At 37.4% G+C, this 19,093-nt stretch overlaps 2 protein-coding genes across 3 annotated transcripts in view; both read right to left on the bottom strand.

Annotated features, from left to right (window-relative positions):
- LOC134793015 (SH3 domain-binding protein 5 homolog) overlaps positions 1–18,961 on the bottom strand; it is a 39,637-nt gene extending 20,676 nt beyond the window's left edge. Inside the window, exons 1-2 of one of the 2 annotated variants that reach the window (XM_063764537.1) lie at positions 18,606–18,961; positions 13,372–13,434 (exon numbers count right to left, since the gene is read on the bottom strand). In XM_063764537.1, coding sequence (XP_063620607.1) covers positions 13,372–13,434; positions 18,606–18,674 — 132 coding nt within the window. In that variant the 5' untranslated portion in view covers positions 18,675–18,961. Of the gene's footprint in view, positions 1–13,371; positions 13,558–18,605 lie in introns of those variants that run through there. The other variant, XM_063764536.1, reaches the window with a different exon arrangement.
- LOC134793007 (F-BAR domain only protein 2) lies at positions 14,424–18,610 on the bottom strand. The gene has a single exon (XM_063764522.1). The coding sequence runs from the start codon at positions 18,545–18,547 to the stop codon at positions 15,866–15,868; it is 2,682 nt and encodes an 893-aa protein (XP_063620592.1). The 5' UTR covers positions 18,548–18,610; the 3' UTR covers positions 14,424–15,865.
- Positions 18,962–19,093: the final 132 nt, after the last annotated feature.

The raw sequence follows: 19,093 nt of genomic DNA, 5'->3' as shown, positions 1-19,093 counted from the left end.
TTAATCTGGGCAAGAGTGCTGTAAATAAGAAAGTTAATTTTACGTAATTGCAGGCTTTCCGTCTTTGCGTGCGCGTTAAATTTAATACAATAATAGGCCAATTATATAGGGCTATTATACTGACACACACCCAATTTGATAGCAGAAAAAGACGCGAAATTAAAATTTTCTTAGGGAAATCAAATCTTCGCGCCTATAAGTTTAAACCATTTAGAATTTCAATAGCGGTCATTTAAGTACCACCCCTCACCACTAAAATGTAATTATCAAAAACGACAGTTGCTAATGTTCCCCAAAGTAAGCATTTCTAGTTATTGCTGCAATACAGTGGTACCGGGCACCTTGCGACGCAAGGCCGAGCAGGAAAAGCAAACCTTAAAATATTTGCACTAATTAATTGAGTTAGGATTTTGTTAGTACTCTTTAATTGAATAGCAAAAAATATAAATTATGTATTAGAAATACCGTTTTTATTCGATTTTTAATTAAGTAATTATTGTTAAACTTATTTTTACCGTGTGGTGTCGGTTAAAATTTCACTAGTAACATCATTTGGCGACTAGGGCAATAAAAGTCGACACCATAACCAACAAATTAACAAACAACAATAACCAACAAATTAACAAACAACAATAACCAACAAATTAACAAACAACAAAAATTTGCAGTAATATTCCAAAACTCGACTGCACGCAAGCGCACCGAACCGTGTCGCTCCCCTGACGCGACTCAGTGTCATAAAACGTAAGGCCGTGGTATTAACGACAGCGGATAGCTGAGCGGCGAGCGGTGACTGCAGGCGGCAATAAGGTGTTCAGTTAATGTTTTTATAATTTGAAATGACTTCGTTTCCATGTAGAAATAACCAAACAGCCTTTAGAAGCATTTAATATTTTATTTGTGGCCGTATAAATTATGTTTTATTGGTAAATTAACTACAATTATTCATATTTGTGGATAAAACAATATACATACTATAATTAATACTAAATTAACATTAAATAAATATATTATTTATGACATAAAAATACATTGCGCGTATTTTAGGGTGTTTCATTTTTCCGAATTTTCGATTTTCATCTGACTTTGCTCGACTTCTTGTTCTAAATGATAAAAAAATATTATACGTTAAAAAAAAAAATCGGTCAACATTTAGAGGTTGCACAACATCAACAAAGATTTTTCAAATAACCAACGACTCTACATCGGAGGGTAAAAAATGGTTTAAGCGGCTACCATCAAAGCGGAGAGTAGTGTGATACTGAACCTTCCACATATAAATAAATTTTTAAATTAGTAGTAAACTTGGATTTTGGTTACTCGATAAATGTTCTAATTAAGATTTTTCAGTTTTTCCACCTGTTTCCAAAGGAAAAGTGCTTTTATCGTGTTTTAGACGCAAAATTCAGTTTTCTCATTCGATTTTAGTATCAGTTAATTATATTTTGTCATTTTAGAACATAGTTCATTTTCACGCAATGTATGGGGTTCTCACTCTACCTTTTCAACTTGTGCAACCTCTAAACGTTATTCGATTTTTTTGAAAATTGAAACAGATAGTTTTTAGTGTGGGGAGACTCCATTGGTGAGCAAAGTCAGGAAAAATATTACAACTTTTTTTTCTCCATACAAAAGTGAATCACCCTAGCGTATTTAACTACTTAGCACTGTTTAATTACGATACTTGCAAGCAAGTAGTAAAGTATATGGCTCCATCCTATCCTGTACCACGATATAGAAGCGATAACATTTTTGCGACAGTTTTGTATAGATAATGGATTTGTCGCTAGAAAATTACGATATCGAGATAAAAGTCAGGTCTCTGAGCGCTATTGAAACGTTAAATGCTTTTTACTTATACATGTTTTAAATTTGCCGCGCTTTTTCTAGTCAAGCTGAATGTGTTTCACTATAGAATAGTAATCGAATTGGTTCAGATTTAACGTTTAATGCATATAAATAACATAATTTTGGACTAAGTACATTATACAATATACATACCTACATGACATCAGGTTATGGTTTGGCGCACCGTGACCCTGAACGGCGCGGTAATGTGTTACGGCTGTTAAGTGAAGTCCAGACGGGATGATCAAATCGACCGATTTGATCAGAAATGAAATTGGGGTCAATCTCCAAATTAAGCAACAATTAAACAACTGTACCCATATTTGGAACCTCAGAATAATATACCCGGCCGGATACCGGATAGTAACTTTGCTTGATTTCAGAGTAAACAAATTGGATTTAAGAAACAGTCACGGTCATATTGTACATTACTCGTTTATTATTTCAAAACAATTTAAACATCCACTCACTTGCACGCGTAGGTACCTACTCATTTCGAACATAGAAATGAGTCCGCGCCAACGTTCACCACGAAACAGGTTAAAACCTGCACAATGCGCACCTAAAAACCGAAATGTAGGTATTGTTAAATTTAGTTTGTAGTTAATTAGTTTTTTGGTGTAAGTGTATGAACCAAGGTCTGAAATAAATGATTTTTTATTTTTTTTATTGTTCCGCCGGCCGAAGATTCGGCGGTCGGATACCGAATATTTGGCCGACGGTCAGGCCGAATATCCGGTATCCGACCAAACAACTATCCATTGCATTTCTAATTGAGAGTGGCAACACTATCGTAGGTCGTATTGCCCTTTTCTAGCATATACGTCCCTCGCTCCTACACTCCCACCACACAGGCAGGTTGCTTTGTCAGTTATACAAGGCAAATTTTCAAGTCATTGGCTTGCTGTTTTTCCATCTGGAAGGTCGTGAAGCTAAACTGCTGGTGAGTTTTTGAATTTGTACCTCAGTTTAGCTGACTAAGACTATATTGAAATTGTTATTTATTTTACAAGGGGGCAAAGTTGTTGTTTAACCGCTCGTGCTAATATTGATACTTGAGCAAGTAAAACATTCGAAACATGGAATCTTGAGCGTTGCGAGGGTTTCAAAGCACGAGGGTTAAACAAAATTTGCCCCAAGTGAAACACAAAATGTTTCACCACACCAACCCAAAGCAAATATTAAATGTAAAAATATCATACAAAATCAAATACAAATGAATTTTATTAAATATTTATGATTTAAAAGTCAATTCTACCAGCAAACATAAGAAAACAACTCAAAATTTGCATTTGATTCCTTTGCCTCACTTGTGAATAAAATGAAACTTTGCTCTCAGTTTTTGAAGTGCAAAGTAAGCCTTTCCGAGCTGGTGTGAAATAAATAATTAAATTTTTCACGCCACTGTTCGGAAATGTGGCAATAGCTAGTAGTAATAGTAGTGGTAAGTGGATGTGGTAATAGTAGTAGCTGTAGCACCTGAACCACCACTACTACAATGTTTCATTATTATCATCATCTGTCATTGGTGACAGTTCGCTACAGCAATGAGTATAATTTAAAACATAAAAATCAATAAAAGGTCTTTTTTGGCGCAACTTTTTCCTTCAAAAATAAATTTAGGTTATTTATAGGACCAATTTCTTGTTTAAAAAAAAAACGAAATGTCAAACTATTCATTCATTCAGTCAGTTCATTCGATTCACGCTTAAGGCGTTTTTTACTTTTGTAGCTGTTTGTGGTTTTTTTTAGCAAAAACGCTTCTAAGTTTAGAGTCGGTTTGAAGCAAACAACATAAAAACGCCTCTTAAATGTGATAAAAAAGAAAAAAGGCGGGATCGGAAAATTCTCACTGAATTGGATAGTACTATAAAATATAAGAAACACGTATCTACGCTCGCTATAAAAATGAGTTCTTCTAGTGAAGAAAATGATATTCTTACGCTGACGCCTACCGAAATTCAAGAGACAGCACAGGCAGTGGCTAGTAATTTGCTACCAGAGAAATCGCGGGCTAGTACTTATAGTTATCCAAATGTTTCCTTATTTCCTCGCAGTAGTCGTGAAAAGCACTATGTAATGCCTCGGCCGGAAACGCTAAAGATGGAGTCGTATTATTCGAGGGCCTCCACCAACGTGTCGGCCCTCAAACTCACTCGTCCATCTTTTAGCGGTTTTCCGTCCTCGCCTACAATGTACTATAGTTGTCCATTAAATTATCTAGCAAATAAAAACGATCCGGAATAGTGATGTGAAAGTGCAAGAGGATATTAGAAAGAGAGATGCCTAAGAGTAGCATACCATAATGAATACATGTGTCTTAGCTGTATATTGTATTGTTATAAATAATGTTAAAAATGCTTTATGTTGTTAATGTGTTCCAAATTGTGCCGCTTTGGCATTAGCTGTAAGGTGCAATTTGTTATTTGAAATAAATAAATAAATACAATAAATGTTAATTTTACAAAATGTACCTGTCAAGTTGTATACTTTACTAAATATCTCTCTCCTCACAGGTGTTACAATAAAGGGTGTACGTACTACATAATTAATTAAACACTCATAATATAATTATATTACATACACATAATAAGTATATCATAGGATATGTATAATCACATTGGTTTGGCGTCTTCCCACCACCAGGCGATAACAAACATGTTTCAATATTATTCTTATGTTCCGAATATCGGTACAGCTGTTTAATGACAGCATTTACACAAAAATAAAACGCTAATTAAATAACTTATCATATTCGGAACTACAGATGCAACGGATAGTTGTTTGGCCGCATACAGGATACCGGATGTACGGCCTGACCATAGGCCGAATATTCGGTATTCAGCCGCCGAATATTCGGCCGGCGGAAATATTCAGGTTTTTCAGGTGCGCATTGTGGAAGTTTTGGCCTGTTTCGTAATGAACTTTCGCGCGGTATATAGGTCTATCACTAGGTACGAAATTAGTGCGCGAGCTAGTGAATGGAACGTTTAAATTATTTTAAAATAATAATCGAGTACGATTATATTCCGATATCAAGCATAGTTATTTAGTACCCTTATTTTAGTATCCGGTATCCGTCCGGATATTAAAATAAGGGCGAGATAGGATACCGGATAGTAACCGAATATCCGGTGCATCTCTATTCGGAACCTAAAGTTTTAATCCTGCATGGTGCAAATATGTATAATTTTGAGACAATGACTTGAAAATTTGTCTTGTATAACTGACAAAGCAACCTGCCTGTGTGGTGTGGGGGAGAGAGGGAGGTATATGCTAGAAAAAGACAATACGACCTAGGGGCTGTCCATACAGGACGTCATCTATTTTTGACGATTTTTGTCGCCCCCCCCCCCCCCTAAAATCATCAAAAAATCATTCTTCAAATGACACCGTTTCCTCCTGCGTCATGCTACCATCATCCGATGTCCAGACCCCCCCCCCCCCCAAATTTGAAATGACTTAAATTTATGAATAGGCCCCTACGACAGTGTTGCCGCTCTCAATATTATTTATTCTTAGGTTCCGAATATGGTAAGTTATTTAATTAGCGTTTTATTTTTGTGTAAAACGCTGTCATTTTAAAGCCGTACTTTTCGCCTTATTGCAAAGGAGTAAGGTGCAAAAAAGTAAACATATATTTCACGTCGACGCTTATTATGCTATGTTATACTTATTATGGAACTTACTGTTATACTTATTATGGAACGTAAACTATGAATTGAAAGAGCACGAAATAGTCAATATAATACGTTTGTTGAAAAAAAAAGTCTACAGACGCTTAGGCGCGAAGGGTTATTGTCTCATAGAAAATTTGAATTTCGCGCCTTTTTCTACTGACAAAGTTGTTGGATAGACGTTAATATCAAATTAAAGAGTGGGCCTACACACTTCGCTGTGACAGAATGTGAAAGTGTCACCAAAACTGTCAAATGACTACGATAATAAGTATTCCTTTTATAATGCCACTCCACACCATGCCATTCTGAAATTAAATAAGAACGATAGATAGTCATGCGCAATTTTTATTTTTGTAGTGGGTCATAATTGACGTATATAATTACGAATATAATTTGAACATCAACCAATAATATTGGAAATGATATCAGTTATTTTTAATCAGCTATCATTCACGCGCGCGTTCATTTTGCTCAGACTTCGCCGCACAAATATTTGGTTGCGAGCGAGACGCCCGCGCACGTTCGAATTGGCCTGTCACTTGTAGCAACTTTTTTGCATACTATCCACGCGTCCTTGGCACGAACTCCCGCCACCGCCCGCATTGAAACTGTCCCCGCGCGCCGCAAGGAAATGTAATCCTTAGCATTAGCGCAAAGAGTTCAAATTTGGTAGTTTCATTTAGAGAAATTTGTTAAAATGCACATAATTATTACATTGACCATATTTTTGTGTGATTATGTATTGAATATCACTTTGAACGTTATCAGAACAAAGTCTGCAAGAAATTATATCTATTACCATTTTTTCTAGCATGTTTAAGGCGTAAATATATATACAAGTGATACAAATAATATTGATGTCGGATTCTCGGATAAATAGCTTAATGAGGTAGTTTTATGGTAATTCAATCAAAGACCTAATTATTACTTTTTTTTTATATCAAGTTACGACGTATATCCGTGAGGCCCCGCCATTTATTGAATTAGTTATTTTCCGTGTTAATATTTTGACTGATTCCATTGTCGACTCATTATAAATATTATTTTCGTCACGTTTACGAACTAAAAATACTATTACTATTTTTAACAAACAAGAACGGCTCTTTTTTTTACCTACTTCCGGACAGAAAGTTTGTTGGATTCGAAAATAAAGTATCTTAAAATGATCTAAAGAACAGGAATAAAAAAAAAATTGCCTATTACTAATTAATGTTTAAGAGCGCTCTTACAAGAAAAGTCGAAATAACGCAAAATTGATGATACTAGTCGACGAAATTCAGGACTTTGTGCTCATTATTAGAAACAATGAGTACTTGTTCCAGTAAAAGCGTCTTCTTATCTTTTTAAATATCGTTGTAAATATTAGAAAAAGGACTTATTAAATTAGTAATGATTTTTTTTCTGATGGTCGTTTCCGAAAAACCCCGTGAAGCACTGAATGGCAAGCTCTTATTTGGAAATGTTGAGAAGTTTACTCTGCTAAACCTGGCTATTTTGTATTACTAATACCCTGTACTTTAGGCATATCAAACGATATTTTTCCTACACACCTTTGAGAAAGAGAAAATCAAAGTAAAACGAACTCAATTTTCTCTCCGAAACAAGTGTCAATTCCTACGAAAATCTACTTAATATCGAAGTCATTTTCATACTCAAGCAATCTGCAACGTTTGCTTATACTGTTGGTATACATTAGTGTTTATGAAATTCTACTATAATTTTTTGGCAATTTTTTGAAAACTACTCTATATTACCGATGACGTGCGCTGCGCCAGCTCAGTGCCGCGGCAGAGCTTGTAGAGGCAGGACGTGTGTCGGTCGGCTCCGCACATTTTCAACGGCGACAACGAGATTTTTTATCATTGTGTGCGGCGGGCGCCGTGTAAAACGCTATACTGTGTGCGTGTAAACCGCAACGAGAGACTTTGATCCTAGCACTGTTTTTATAGTATTATAATTTATAATGGTACAGTTTAATAAACTACCGGACAGGATTAAAAATATTTGAAACGACCTGACATTCTATATGTGTTAATTTTGACTCAAGATAGTACTCAGGGTCTGATGATGGAGCCGGAAGGTGGTCACCGGTACCAATCAACCATGCAACTAAACCACTTCGTGTTTAGGCTCGTTTTATTCATCTCAACAAGATCTTTGACACAAGATAGTACTCATGGTCTGATGATGGAGCCGGAAGGTGGTCACCGGTACCAATCAACCATGCAACTAAACCACTTCGTGTTTGGGCTCGTTTGATTCGTCTCAATAAGATCTTTGACACAAGATAGTACTCAGCGTCTGATGATGGAGCCGGAAGGTGGTCACCGGTACCAATCAACCATGCAACTAAACTACTTCGTGTTTAGGCTCGTTTTATTCATCTCAACAAGATCTTTGACACAAGATAGTACTCAGGGTCTGATGATGGAGCCGGAAGGTGGTCACCGGTACCAATCAACCATGCAACTAAACCACTTCGTGTTTGGGCTCGTTTGATTCGTCTCAACAAGATCTTTGACACAAGATAGTACTCAAGGTCTAATGATGGAGCCGGAATGTGGTCACCGGTACCAATCAACCATGCAACTAAACCACTTCGTGTTTGGGCTCGTTTGATTCGTCTCAACAAGATCTTTGACACAAGATAGTACTCAGGGTCTGATGATGGAGCCGGAAAGTGGTCACCGGTACCAATCAACCATGCAACTAAACCACTTCGTGCTTGGGCTCGTTCGATTCGTCGCAACAAGATCTTTGACAAAAGTTAGTACTCAGAGTCTGATGATGCAGCTGGACTGTGGCCACGGGTACCAGTCTACCATGTAACTGAACCACTTCGTGTTTGGGCTCGTTTGATTCGTCGCAACAAGATCTTTGACACAAGATACTACTCAGGGTCTGATGATGGAGCTCGAAGGTGGCGACGGGTACCAGTCTATCACGTAACTGAACCACTTCGTGTTTGGGCTACGTGTTTGGGCTTTGTGTTTGGGCATCGTGTTTGGGCTTCGTGTTTGGTGTATCACCTAGTGTCAAAGATCTTGTTGAGACGAATCAAACGAGCCTAAACACGATGTGGTTTAGTTGCATGGTTGATTGGTAATGGTGACCACCTTCCAGCTCCATCATCAGACCCTGAGTACTGTCTTGTGTCAAAGATCTTGTTGAGACGAATCAAACGAGCCCAAACACGAAGTTGTTTAGTTACACGATAGACTGGTACCCGTGGCCACCTTCCAGCTCCATCATCAGACCCTGTGTATCTTCAGTGTCAAAGATCTTGTTGAGACGAATCAAACGAGCCCAAACACGAAGTGGTTTAGTTACATGATAGACTGGTACCCGTGGCCACCTTCCAGCTCCATCATCAGACCCTGTGTATCTTCAGTGTCAAAGATCTTGTTGAGACGAATCAAACGAGCCTAATCATGTTACTACATGGTTGATTGGTATCCGTGACCACCTTAATCATCATCATTATCATCAGATCCTCAATACTAGTTCGTTTTTAAACCCTCGTTGATACAAACTTTACAACCTATAGGTACCAAATGCTATGACGAAACATGTAAATAAGCGAGTACCTATAATTTATTTCGAGTAATACTTATACCTTCATAAGTACGAGTATGGGGCTATTCATAAATTACGTCGTTTCAAATGGAGGGAGGGGGGGGGGGGGGGGGGGGGCCTGGACATCGGATGATGGTAGTATGACGTAGGAGGAAACAGAGTCATCCGAAGCATGATTTTTGGATGATTTGAGGGGTGGGGGGGTCAAAAATCGTCAAAAATAGATGAAAAATTAATTTATGAACACTGCACACACTTACATTTGCACTGCATTTAGTATTTTCGTACTTACCAAATAACAGTTTTAGGACTTTAAAAGTTAAGCACAGTTAGTGTTGTTATGGTTGATTTCAATATGCTTCGCGAAGGATCAAGAATGTTTAATCCATCATTGTAGTGCGAGTGTGGTAGAAGGGATCGGCATACTGAGCTCGCACGGCCTGCCGCAGCGCGTAAAATACCTAAACTCGCTCAACGCCGAAATGTAATAGCGCTCTTAACGTAACCGTATCTTTACTGGAGTATAGGTACATTATGTCATGAATGTCATGATTGTTCATTGTTACCTAATTAGAAAAACAATAAATAATGGGATCATTTTTTTGTTTTAAAGACTACACAGGTTCAGTCATATATAGGGGTAGACCAAACGCAAGGATTAGTTTATTAAGTAGTAAGTTAACATAACATTTATCTTTAAAGCGCACCTGAATAAAAAAAACGCTTATAAATCGAAATCACAAATTGAAAAGAGGTAACACGTCGGTCTTATCGCAACACAGCGATCTCTCCAGACATTTTCCGGAAAACCTTCATCGACCAGTTTTCACTATTGCCAAGGTTAGATAGTTTAGATACGTATGGGCATAAAAGAAAGTTGGCAAAGCGAAAGGCGCGTGATTGATGAGCCTGGAGAAGTGCCGAATAACATGGCGAAATAATTGAAAGAGCTGCCGTAATCAATTCTCATTTGTTCAGGAATATCCGCTAAGTTAGTTTTAAGTAGGTACCAACTAGGTACTACCTAGTTACCTACTCTAGTAGTTTATGTAACTAAACATTACTGATTGTATATACAACGTGTCCCAAAATTCAACGATAAGCTGGCACCAGAAGATGGACCTGATCATGACTACTCGAGGAAAAAAAGATTTTTTTTATATCTCAATTTATTATGGAATTACAAAAAAATATGAAAATCGACACCCCTAATGGTATTTTTAACGACCATGTCTACAATTTTTTTAATATTTCTGTTTTTATTTTTGTATCGGCAACCTAAGTAGCCCTGCTATCCACCACAATCCTTAAAAATACCAGAATACATGTAGTTTTTACACAAAAATTAATCAAAGTTAGTTTATCCTTAAAATTTTAACTTTCAGTCCACTTTCACTCATCGTGGTGTACAAAAAAAGTAGTGACACTACTATGGCAAGTATTTTAGAAAGTTGACGCAATTAACCAAGATTCCAAAATGGTATAATACTCTAGGAAAACTAGGCGCAAAAAAAAAAAATAGAGTAAATGTTCGAATTGCCTGCCACCGGCATTAATACAGACACGACATCGCTTTAAAAAAAACCGGGCAAGTGCGAGTCGGACTCGCGCACGAAGGGTTCCGTACCATAATGCAAAAAAAAAAAACAAAAAAAAAGCAAAAAAAAAACGGTCACCCATCCAAATACTGACCACTCCCGACGTTGCTTAACTTTGGTCAAAAATCACGTTTGTTGTATGGGAGCCCCATTTAAATCTTTATTTTATTCTGTTTTTAGTATTTGTTGTTATAGCGGCAACAGAAATACATCATCTGTGAAAATTTCAACTGTCTAGCTATCACGGTTCGTGAGATACAGCCTGGTGACAGACGGACGGACGGACGGACGGACGGACGGACGGACGGACGGACGGACGGACGGACGGACGGACGGACGGACAGCGAAGTCTTAGTAATAGGGTCCCGTTTTACCCTTTGGGTACGGAACCCTAATGATCGTTTGATTAGTCGTGCATATCTTCTACCATTGATATGATCCGCAGCCTGTGTGATTCTTTGGCGAAGCTCGTCCAATGTTTCAATGGGTTTTGCCGATGTTTCGGAAGCCGGTGTTGCTCGAAGGTTTTGAGTAAATATAGGGAAGAGTAAATGTAGGGAATAATTACGGACTGAAAATTAAAATTTTAAGGATAAACTAACTTTGATTAATTTTTGTGTAATAACTACATGTATTCTGGTATTTTTAGGGTTGTGGTGGATAGGAGTGCTACTTAGGTTGCCGATACAAAAATAAAAACAGAAATATTTGAAAAATTGTAGACATGGTCGTTAAAAATACCATTAGGGGTGTCGATTTAAATATTTTTTTGTAATTCCATAATAAATTGAGATAAATTTTTTTTCTGTTTTTCCTCGAGTAGTCATGATCAGGTCCATCTTCTGGTGCCAGCTTATCGTTGAATTTTGGGACACGTTGTTATATGAGACGTAAAGTCTAAGACAAATTTAAGCTTCGGATGAGGATAAAACACAAAGCTTAAGGCAGATGGCGTTGCAATCATTTAAAATAACATGTCTTTAGATATAAGAAACATACCTAAACCAAAGACTACATACTTTTGTTCGGTTTCACATCATGGTACCATTATAATCTGTGAGTTATAACCCACACTGTGGCCAAAAAAAGGTTTAACCCTATCTCATCTCACAGCAGATGTGCCTATTTGGCTCAGTATGTCTCTGTAGGCCTAGCACAGGAGGGGCGCGACAGTATCTCGCCCGCGAGATAGACTACTCGTCTTTTTCTAACCGTATTAATTAAAGAGGTGTTAGCTCGGTTGTAGGTATAAATATTACGTACTAACTTAACTCTGTTGACGCCTGACAATTCAGTGACCACAAAACATAACAACGCCATCTTTTTTAGCTGTCAGCTAAGGTTGCATCTTAGAATTTACATAATTTTTTTTCCCGACGGTGTTTCCGTTTTTATGTAATTTTTGTTACACTACTGATAAATGTGGTTTTCAGATAATTTTAAGCATTGTATCGATGTACTTAGTTATATCTGCTTATAACATATCTGCTTATAATATATTTTGCTGCTATATCAGACAATTAGCAACCATTCTTAATAATGGTTACACGTTTTTGAGCCGGTATTACACGAAGCATGTTAAAGATAATTGCATCGTTACCTGTTACATTGTAACATTATTCGACGATTCTTCTTATAGTTAAGCTTTACGCACTATAAATCACAAATAACCGACTTAGGGCCACCGTTTTAGCGTTTGTTAAATTTTGCTGTATGGAAAGTTTCGAAGTTCTCTGGTGAACGTTGATCAGTCTGTTAATTATGGTTGGTGCAAATGGCCCTTAAGGCTGATTTAGACGGCGCGCGAACTCGCATGCGATTTTAGTTACATTGCGGACTGTTGTTTACGTCCAATTCAACCGACCGATCAAAGCCCGCAATGTAATGAAACTCGCATGCGAGTTCTCGTATCGCCTAAATGAGCCGTTAATCTTACTGATAGGTAATCCATGTTGTAGCAGTAAACACAGTGTTAAGGTAACGCGCGCCACTTCCTACGTGACTGTCACATTTTTGACGTAAAATGCTTAAACATGGCAACAATTTAGTATGATTTTTTTGAAGAGCATTAAATAACCGGAGTCGCCTTTAAGAGCTTACCCCTATGCCGACAACCTTGCATAATTGTGCAAACTTTTGTATGGACTGACGTTTATCTGACATGGCTATTTGTACGTTACGTACAAATCATGTACAAATAGCCATACATTTGACCCTCCCTCCCGCAGAAATCGGCAGACTGTTTTGTACAGAAAATAACAGCCAAGGCGTCTCCAGTTACTAAATGCTCTAAGGTCGCACTATAAGTAAAGGCCGACATTCATACAACCTCAAGAAAGGGAATTAGCATCTAGCTCTACATCTAAGATCTAGGTATGAGCTCATTTCCTTTTTGAAATGATTCCGTTGTTATTATTCCGCGGCTTGTACAGTCAGCATCAAAAATAATGAATTATGTAAAACAATTACAATGTGGCCGATACTTCTGAACGCGAACTGAAGAGATATACTCTGGCACACCCCGACCGACAAAGTGAGTTTGCCAGAGTATAATATCACTATTTCAAAAAGTATTCGAGGGTGGCAGATACATTAGGCGCGTTGTTTCAGCTTACTTTTGATGCTGACTGAATTCTAATGTTTTTAACTTTCTATTAAGAGTTACTCACATCCAGCTCCAATTCCAGCTTATTGATCTCATCAGTGGCAGCGTTCAGCTTTTCCAACTCCACCTGCGAAGTTTTAAAAAACTTGAGACAGTCACACGGCACCCACACACGGTACTCCCAATTATGTGGCAACAGCAAGCAACAACTAGCGACGGGAAACATCTGAGACATCACTGAGACAATACCATTTATCATACATCTACTTATAGATAAGATTATATTTATATTTTACATGTTGGGAATAAGGGACAGCTCGTACAAACAGTCTTTGAGTCTTAAATGTTTATATTTTTCTTAAATTACGGCTGTCATGTTGGCAGTATGTACAAAGTGTCAAAACTTTCTTTCATTCATTTTGGCGCCCAATTTTTTTATTAAGGCTTCTACAGACGTTACAACAAATGGCATGCGATTTAAGATAATAGGGTATTTTCTTACTAGTCAAATCAGTTACTTTTTTAGAACTGTCAAAACGATTTGCTAATATGGAATTTATATGAAACATTACATCGTGACGTCACGGTCAACTCACCTACTTTTTATATTTCTATCAGATTTATTAAATAGAACTTGTGTTTAAAAATAACTCCTATCTGTGTTTTTCTAATAATTATCTGGTGCTTTATTTCATGCACGATGTAAAATAATTTATTTTAAATACAGTATAATACCCTATTGTCGGCAAAGTGGGAGCAACGAATTCTATAGATCGATCAATTGCCGCAATGTATCGCAAATCGCATGCGGTTATCGGTGACGTTTGTAGAGACCATCATTTATATTTTTCTTAAATTACGTCTGTAATGATGACAGTATTTACAATGCGTCAAAAATTTTCTATACATTTTGGCGCCTGTTTTTTTTTCTTACATTACTTTTATTAGCTAAAGAATACTTTATATACATGAATGTACAATTTGGTTTGCATGAGAACTGCCCAGTAACACCTCAAGGAATGTTTCCTGTCACTAATAGCTAAGCAAAACAATACTTATAAATATACTTACTTAGTGTTTCTTTCTTTTCACTTATCCGTAAATAAAAGTTCAATGAAAAGGCTAGAATTACATTTAATTTCCAAATTATAATCATTGTAAATAGTTACATTATATAGAAATTACACATGCGATAAATTTTACAATATAAAAATACGCATTCAGTTACAGTACTAAACTTTTTTTTTTGAGTAGCTACCCAGAGAATAAAAAAACAAATGTAACGCCAATTTCTGAACGCACCAAAATAACCAGAGGCGAATAAGTATGTTATACAAAACTAACCCTTAACAATTAAATATTAAAGTTTAGAATAATTGGAATGGTTCTCTTGTACTAAGGTACAGTTATCTAAAGTTATATATGGTAGTCTGTTATTTATTATGAACACTTCCCGTTTTGGTAAAGTAACACTTAGCTAAACATTATTTAAATGGATTGGAATAATACAAAGCATTAGGCCATGAATAGGTATTTAAATAAATGTTCTTCATATACATTTAGGTATGATGGGATCTTTATATAAAACATAAATAGATGAGATTACTCTTGAGTAAATAAAACGAAATTAACATTTATGTGAGTAATGGTTAGATATATTTATGCGGTGGTGGGCAACTAAATGCTGACTTATTATAATTCTTAAAATATAATGCTTCAAATAAAAAAAATATTAACTCCGAGATTCAATCAAATTCATAATTGATTAATCAAAGCCAAGTTATTGAAGATTTAGAAATTCTATTAGTTGCAATATTTTAGTTATTTAATATTATTTAATTTCTCAAAATATTTGGACAATGGAAGAAAATTATAAGTTTAAATTTATGAAATCTGTGAGCTTAAACACAGTGTTAGTCAAATCTAATAACTATAATATTTATTGCATCTCATTTAGGCCACTACAAAATTATAACTATCATTCAAAATTACGATCTAACAATAAAAACAATAATGTTGTCCACTGAAACCCCATAAAATTCGGCACTATTATTTTCGAAATATATTTTAAGTCAAACTTGAGAAATCAACATTTTAATAATTACTTTTAATATATTCCCATGTATATTTTCATAAAGTATCTTAATTTGTTGGGGTTTAAATAGGTATTACAAAAAAGCTTATTAATAACATAAAACTTTGTGATGCATACTAGAAATAAACAAAAAGAGGTACCTACACTCACATTTTAAAGCCTGCAGTAGAATTACTATTGTCTCACAATTCAGCAAGTAATGTAAAAATGGCACATCTCTAATCATATTGAATATAATTTAGTTAACTCTGAATTTAATCAATCATAACATAAATAACTACTACAAAAGTTAATACAAGATGTAGTTTAAGGATACAACTAATTAAAAAGGAAATTACATGAAATCATTCCAAGTGGACAGGAAACAATCCTATAAGGTACAGAACATGTACGAGCTTAGTCAAATCTACGCACTCCGCATACAATACAAGTATGTACAAACATTCATAAGGGATTGGACCGATCAGTGAATATCACTATCACAAATATATTTGCCAGAGACAAAGCGGCGTTTGACCAGGGAAAGGCGGTAGCCGCTGCCTATCAGCTCAAACTCTATGCCTGAGAGTGTTGCACCTTCACAATTAAATTGAGCAGAGATCGTAGCCTTTGTAGAAGGCCCATGCTCCAGCTCAAATCGCGCCCTTAAAGACCCTACTCCCCTATCCTCAGAATGCTGGGACAGTTCAGTAAAACGCCATAGAGCTTGCTCGTTTTTCGCGTTCCAAGTATTATTCGGCATAGCTATTACGTTCGTCACACCTCCATCCATGGGCACGCACACAGATACGTTTAGCAATGGAGAAGGTGGGCTCATGGCATGGAGATTATACTTGTAATCCACCTTCAAGTCAGTGTGCTCTCTCTCACATTTCCAGTATGATACTAGTTGGTATGGACATGATGCTGCCCCGGCCTTTGGACGTATTTGATATTTCAATATGTCTACATTGAAGTATTGAGCTGTGGGGTTCTTTTCAGACTGTCGTTTAAGCAGAGAAGTTAATGCTGGCATGTTAAATTCCACAACGGTTGTGTCACGAGTTGACATCATAGCATTGATGCTAATAAGTTGTTTGTTAGGCAGGACGTTGTCTAGTCTGTGTATGTTTTTCAGTCTGAAGCAGAGCTTCGCCGGATTGGGGTTGTTAGCTAATACACCTACTATGCCAGTTGGGAAGGACAACATCATGTCTCCTGACATTTTCACTTGGCATTTAGACTCTTCTGAACCTCGGAAGTATGAGTGTATGATCTCATGGAAGGCTACAGCTAAGGGTATTGTATCAGCCATGCCTATTGTGAGAGGAGACGGCCCTCGGGACCCTGACGAGCCGGCGGCTCGGAAATCTCCCTCTGATCGCCTTGAAGGCGGGCGCGGGAGCGAGATAGACGACATTGTAGGCGTGGACGTTCGAATGTTAGTTTGGCTCATCTCTCCAACCTCTGAAAACAGGTCTCCTACATCTGCTGTGGATACTGGAGTAGGGCTCTCTAAGAGCTGCGATTGGTTAGCTTGTAAAGGCGCATAAGGGTTCGAGACACCATGGGGAGAGGTGGGATTACTGGCTGTGGGACTCTGGAAAAAGTTCAAGTCTAATAAGTCACTGCTGGCTTTGCTTGCGTTCGCGTTTGAGCCGCGCCTCGTATTTGTTCCAATTTTGTACAAGGAGATGTTTTCAACCGTTGCTCTTAGCTCATCTACACTCGCCGACATAGGAGCACTACCATTACTAATAGGTTTAATCTCTACATGTATCTTTTGCTCTCTCTCTTCCTCCGAGTCAGTATCAGATGAAGAATAAACACTACCTTTCTCATCTTTAGGTCTGATGCAGTACCCTTCATCATCTACCTCTGGAGAGTTCATCAGATCATCTTTTGTTAGAACCTCTTCTTCTTTTTCCTCTAAGTCAGACTTATCACCGATGTTAGAATTTTCAGAAATCTCATCCTTTTTCTTTTTGGACTTTTTCAGTTTTGTTTTGGTTCTTCTGCTGCGTAGGAACCATTTAGACTCTCTGAGTGTTGTGCGACCCATGTCTGCATCTTTATCAGGGGCTACAGGCGTGGCTGGGGTTCCACTGGGGCTAGAGGGGGCAGAGCATGGGGCGGCCCCTTCAATGCTCCCAGTTGGTTCATCTTTACTTTGGAAATTGGGTGTGAACAGGTTTAACAGAGATGTGGTCCTTCTAGAGGTCTTGCTGGCAAAAGATTGGCTCTCTTTCTTAGCTGCCTTAGGGGGTTGTGCAGGTTTGTGAGACCCATTTGAAACTGTAGATATCTGATCAGCTTCTGATATTGAGTTGTTAGCTGAACCTGGTTTAGGTAAAGAAACTGGCAGCTCTACTAAGTTTGCCTTCTCTATTGCCATGTATTTATCAGTAATGAACTGTTCTAGTAGTTTTTCAACTGTTAACTCAAGACATTGATGTTTAAAATCTCTATGCACCTGACCCATGAGGTCATGGTTATTCTGTATAATGTCAGCATAGACATTCACAAACTGTTTCATTTGCTTTAAATGTGCTTCTTCCACATCTTGAAAATGTTTGCATGTTTGTGTCATTTTCTTTTCAAAATCTTGTTTAACCATGTTATATTTTTCAACTAGCTGCCTGTAGTCATCATGTAGCTTTTTAAATTTGACTTCAGCTTTCTCAATGTCTTTCACTGAAGCATTATCTTTGCGAAGCTTCTCTAGATCCGCCCCCTTGCTTGTGTACAAGTCTTTCGCCTTCTGTAGAGCCTGTTTAGTGTTTTGTATAAGTAGAACCACCTCTAGAGTGCTAGACTCGGAATCTTTCACCGCTTTATGCTTCTTATTCAGCTCTTCGGCATACCTTGCCACATCTTTGACCAGCTCACTCACTTTCTGAAACATGTGCTGGTGCAAATTGGACAGTTTCTCGGCAGAGCATTTTAACACGCCCCAAAAGGGGGCGAAAGTGCCTTGAGCGCAGTTGCTGTTCGCCTGTTTCGCTAGCTTCGACAGCAATTTAGAATTCGATTCCTCAATATTCGATCTTTCTCTGAGGTAGTCTGAGAACTCTTTGCTAGCTATCAGCCCGTATTTCATGTTTTGATATAAAATATCGTATCCATTGTGCTCGCTGGCGAAATAATCTACGAAGTTGACACTCATGGTTACTGTTACAGAAGTACACGATTACAGTTGACACATTATATAGTCACTCACTGACCTGTATTCTAGGATCGAGCTCAGTATCACCATTGTCGTCCGCGGGGATTGTAAATGAAGATTCTTCCATTGTAGCGACTGCCACTAGGAAGCCACCTAAATTACATCACCGACACAAAAGCGTAGAGCGTCACCGTTACACTGCCATCCAATTAACGGAACGAGTCTCAATTAAACACGCATCACTGTACACCTGGTTTAATTTAGTCGACAAATGAACGAAAACAACACACACAAGTCGTCTAACGTGTTTAATTTAGCTATATAAATAATAAAGTGAGAATTTTTCATCCAAGATGACGTCCAACTTCATGACGTCAAATCATAACAATAGACAAATATAAAGTTTTTATAAAACATGCCATAGTGACCAGTGTCCGCCCACTTTTCTATAGAGTCGGTATCAGTCGGTATCGAGTTGAAAGAGGCAGTGATTAGTTAAAAAAGTGATTAAATATAAAGTAACGGTTTCATCACATAAAGAATAAA

The sequence above is a fragment of the Cydia splendana genome, chromosome 8, assembly GCF_910591565.1.
Source record: "Cydia splendana chromosome 8, ilCydSple1.2, whole genome shotgun sequence".
Taxonomy (NCBI): domain Eukaryota; kingdom Metazoa; phylum Arthropoda; class Insecta; order Lepidoptera; family Tortricidae; genus Cydia; species Cydia splendana.
This window is presented reverse-complemented; position numbering and strand designations above follow the sequence as displayed.

Excerpts from the sequence above, each read along its gene's own strand:
- LOC134793007 (XM_063764522.1), bottom strand. The coding sequence starts at position 18,547 with ATGAGTGTCAACTTCGTAGATTATTTCGCCAGCGAGCACAATGGATAC.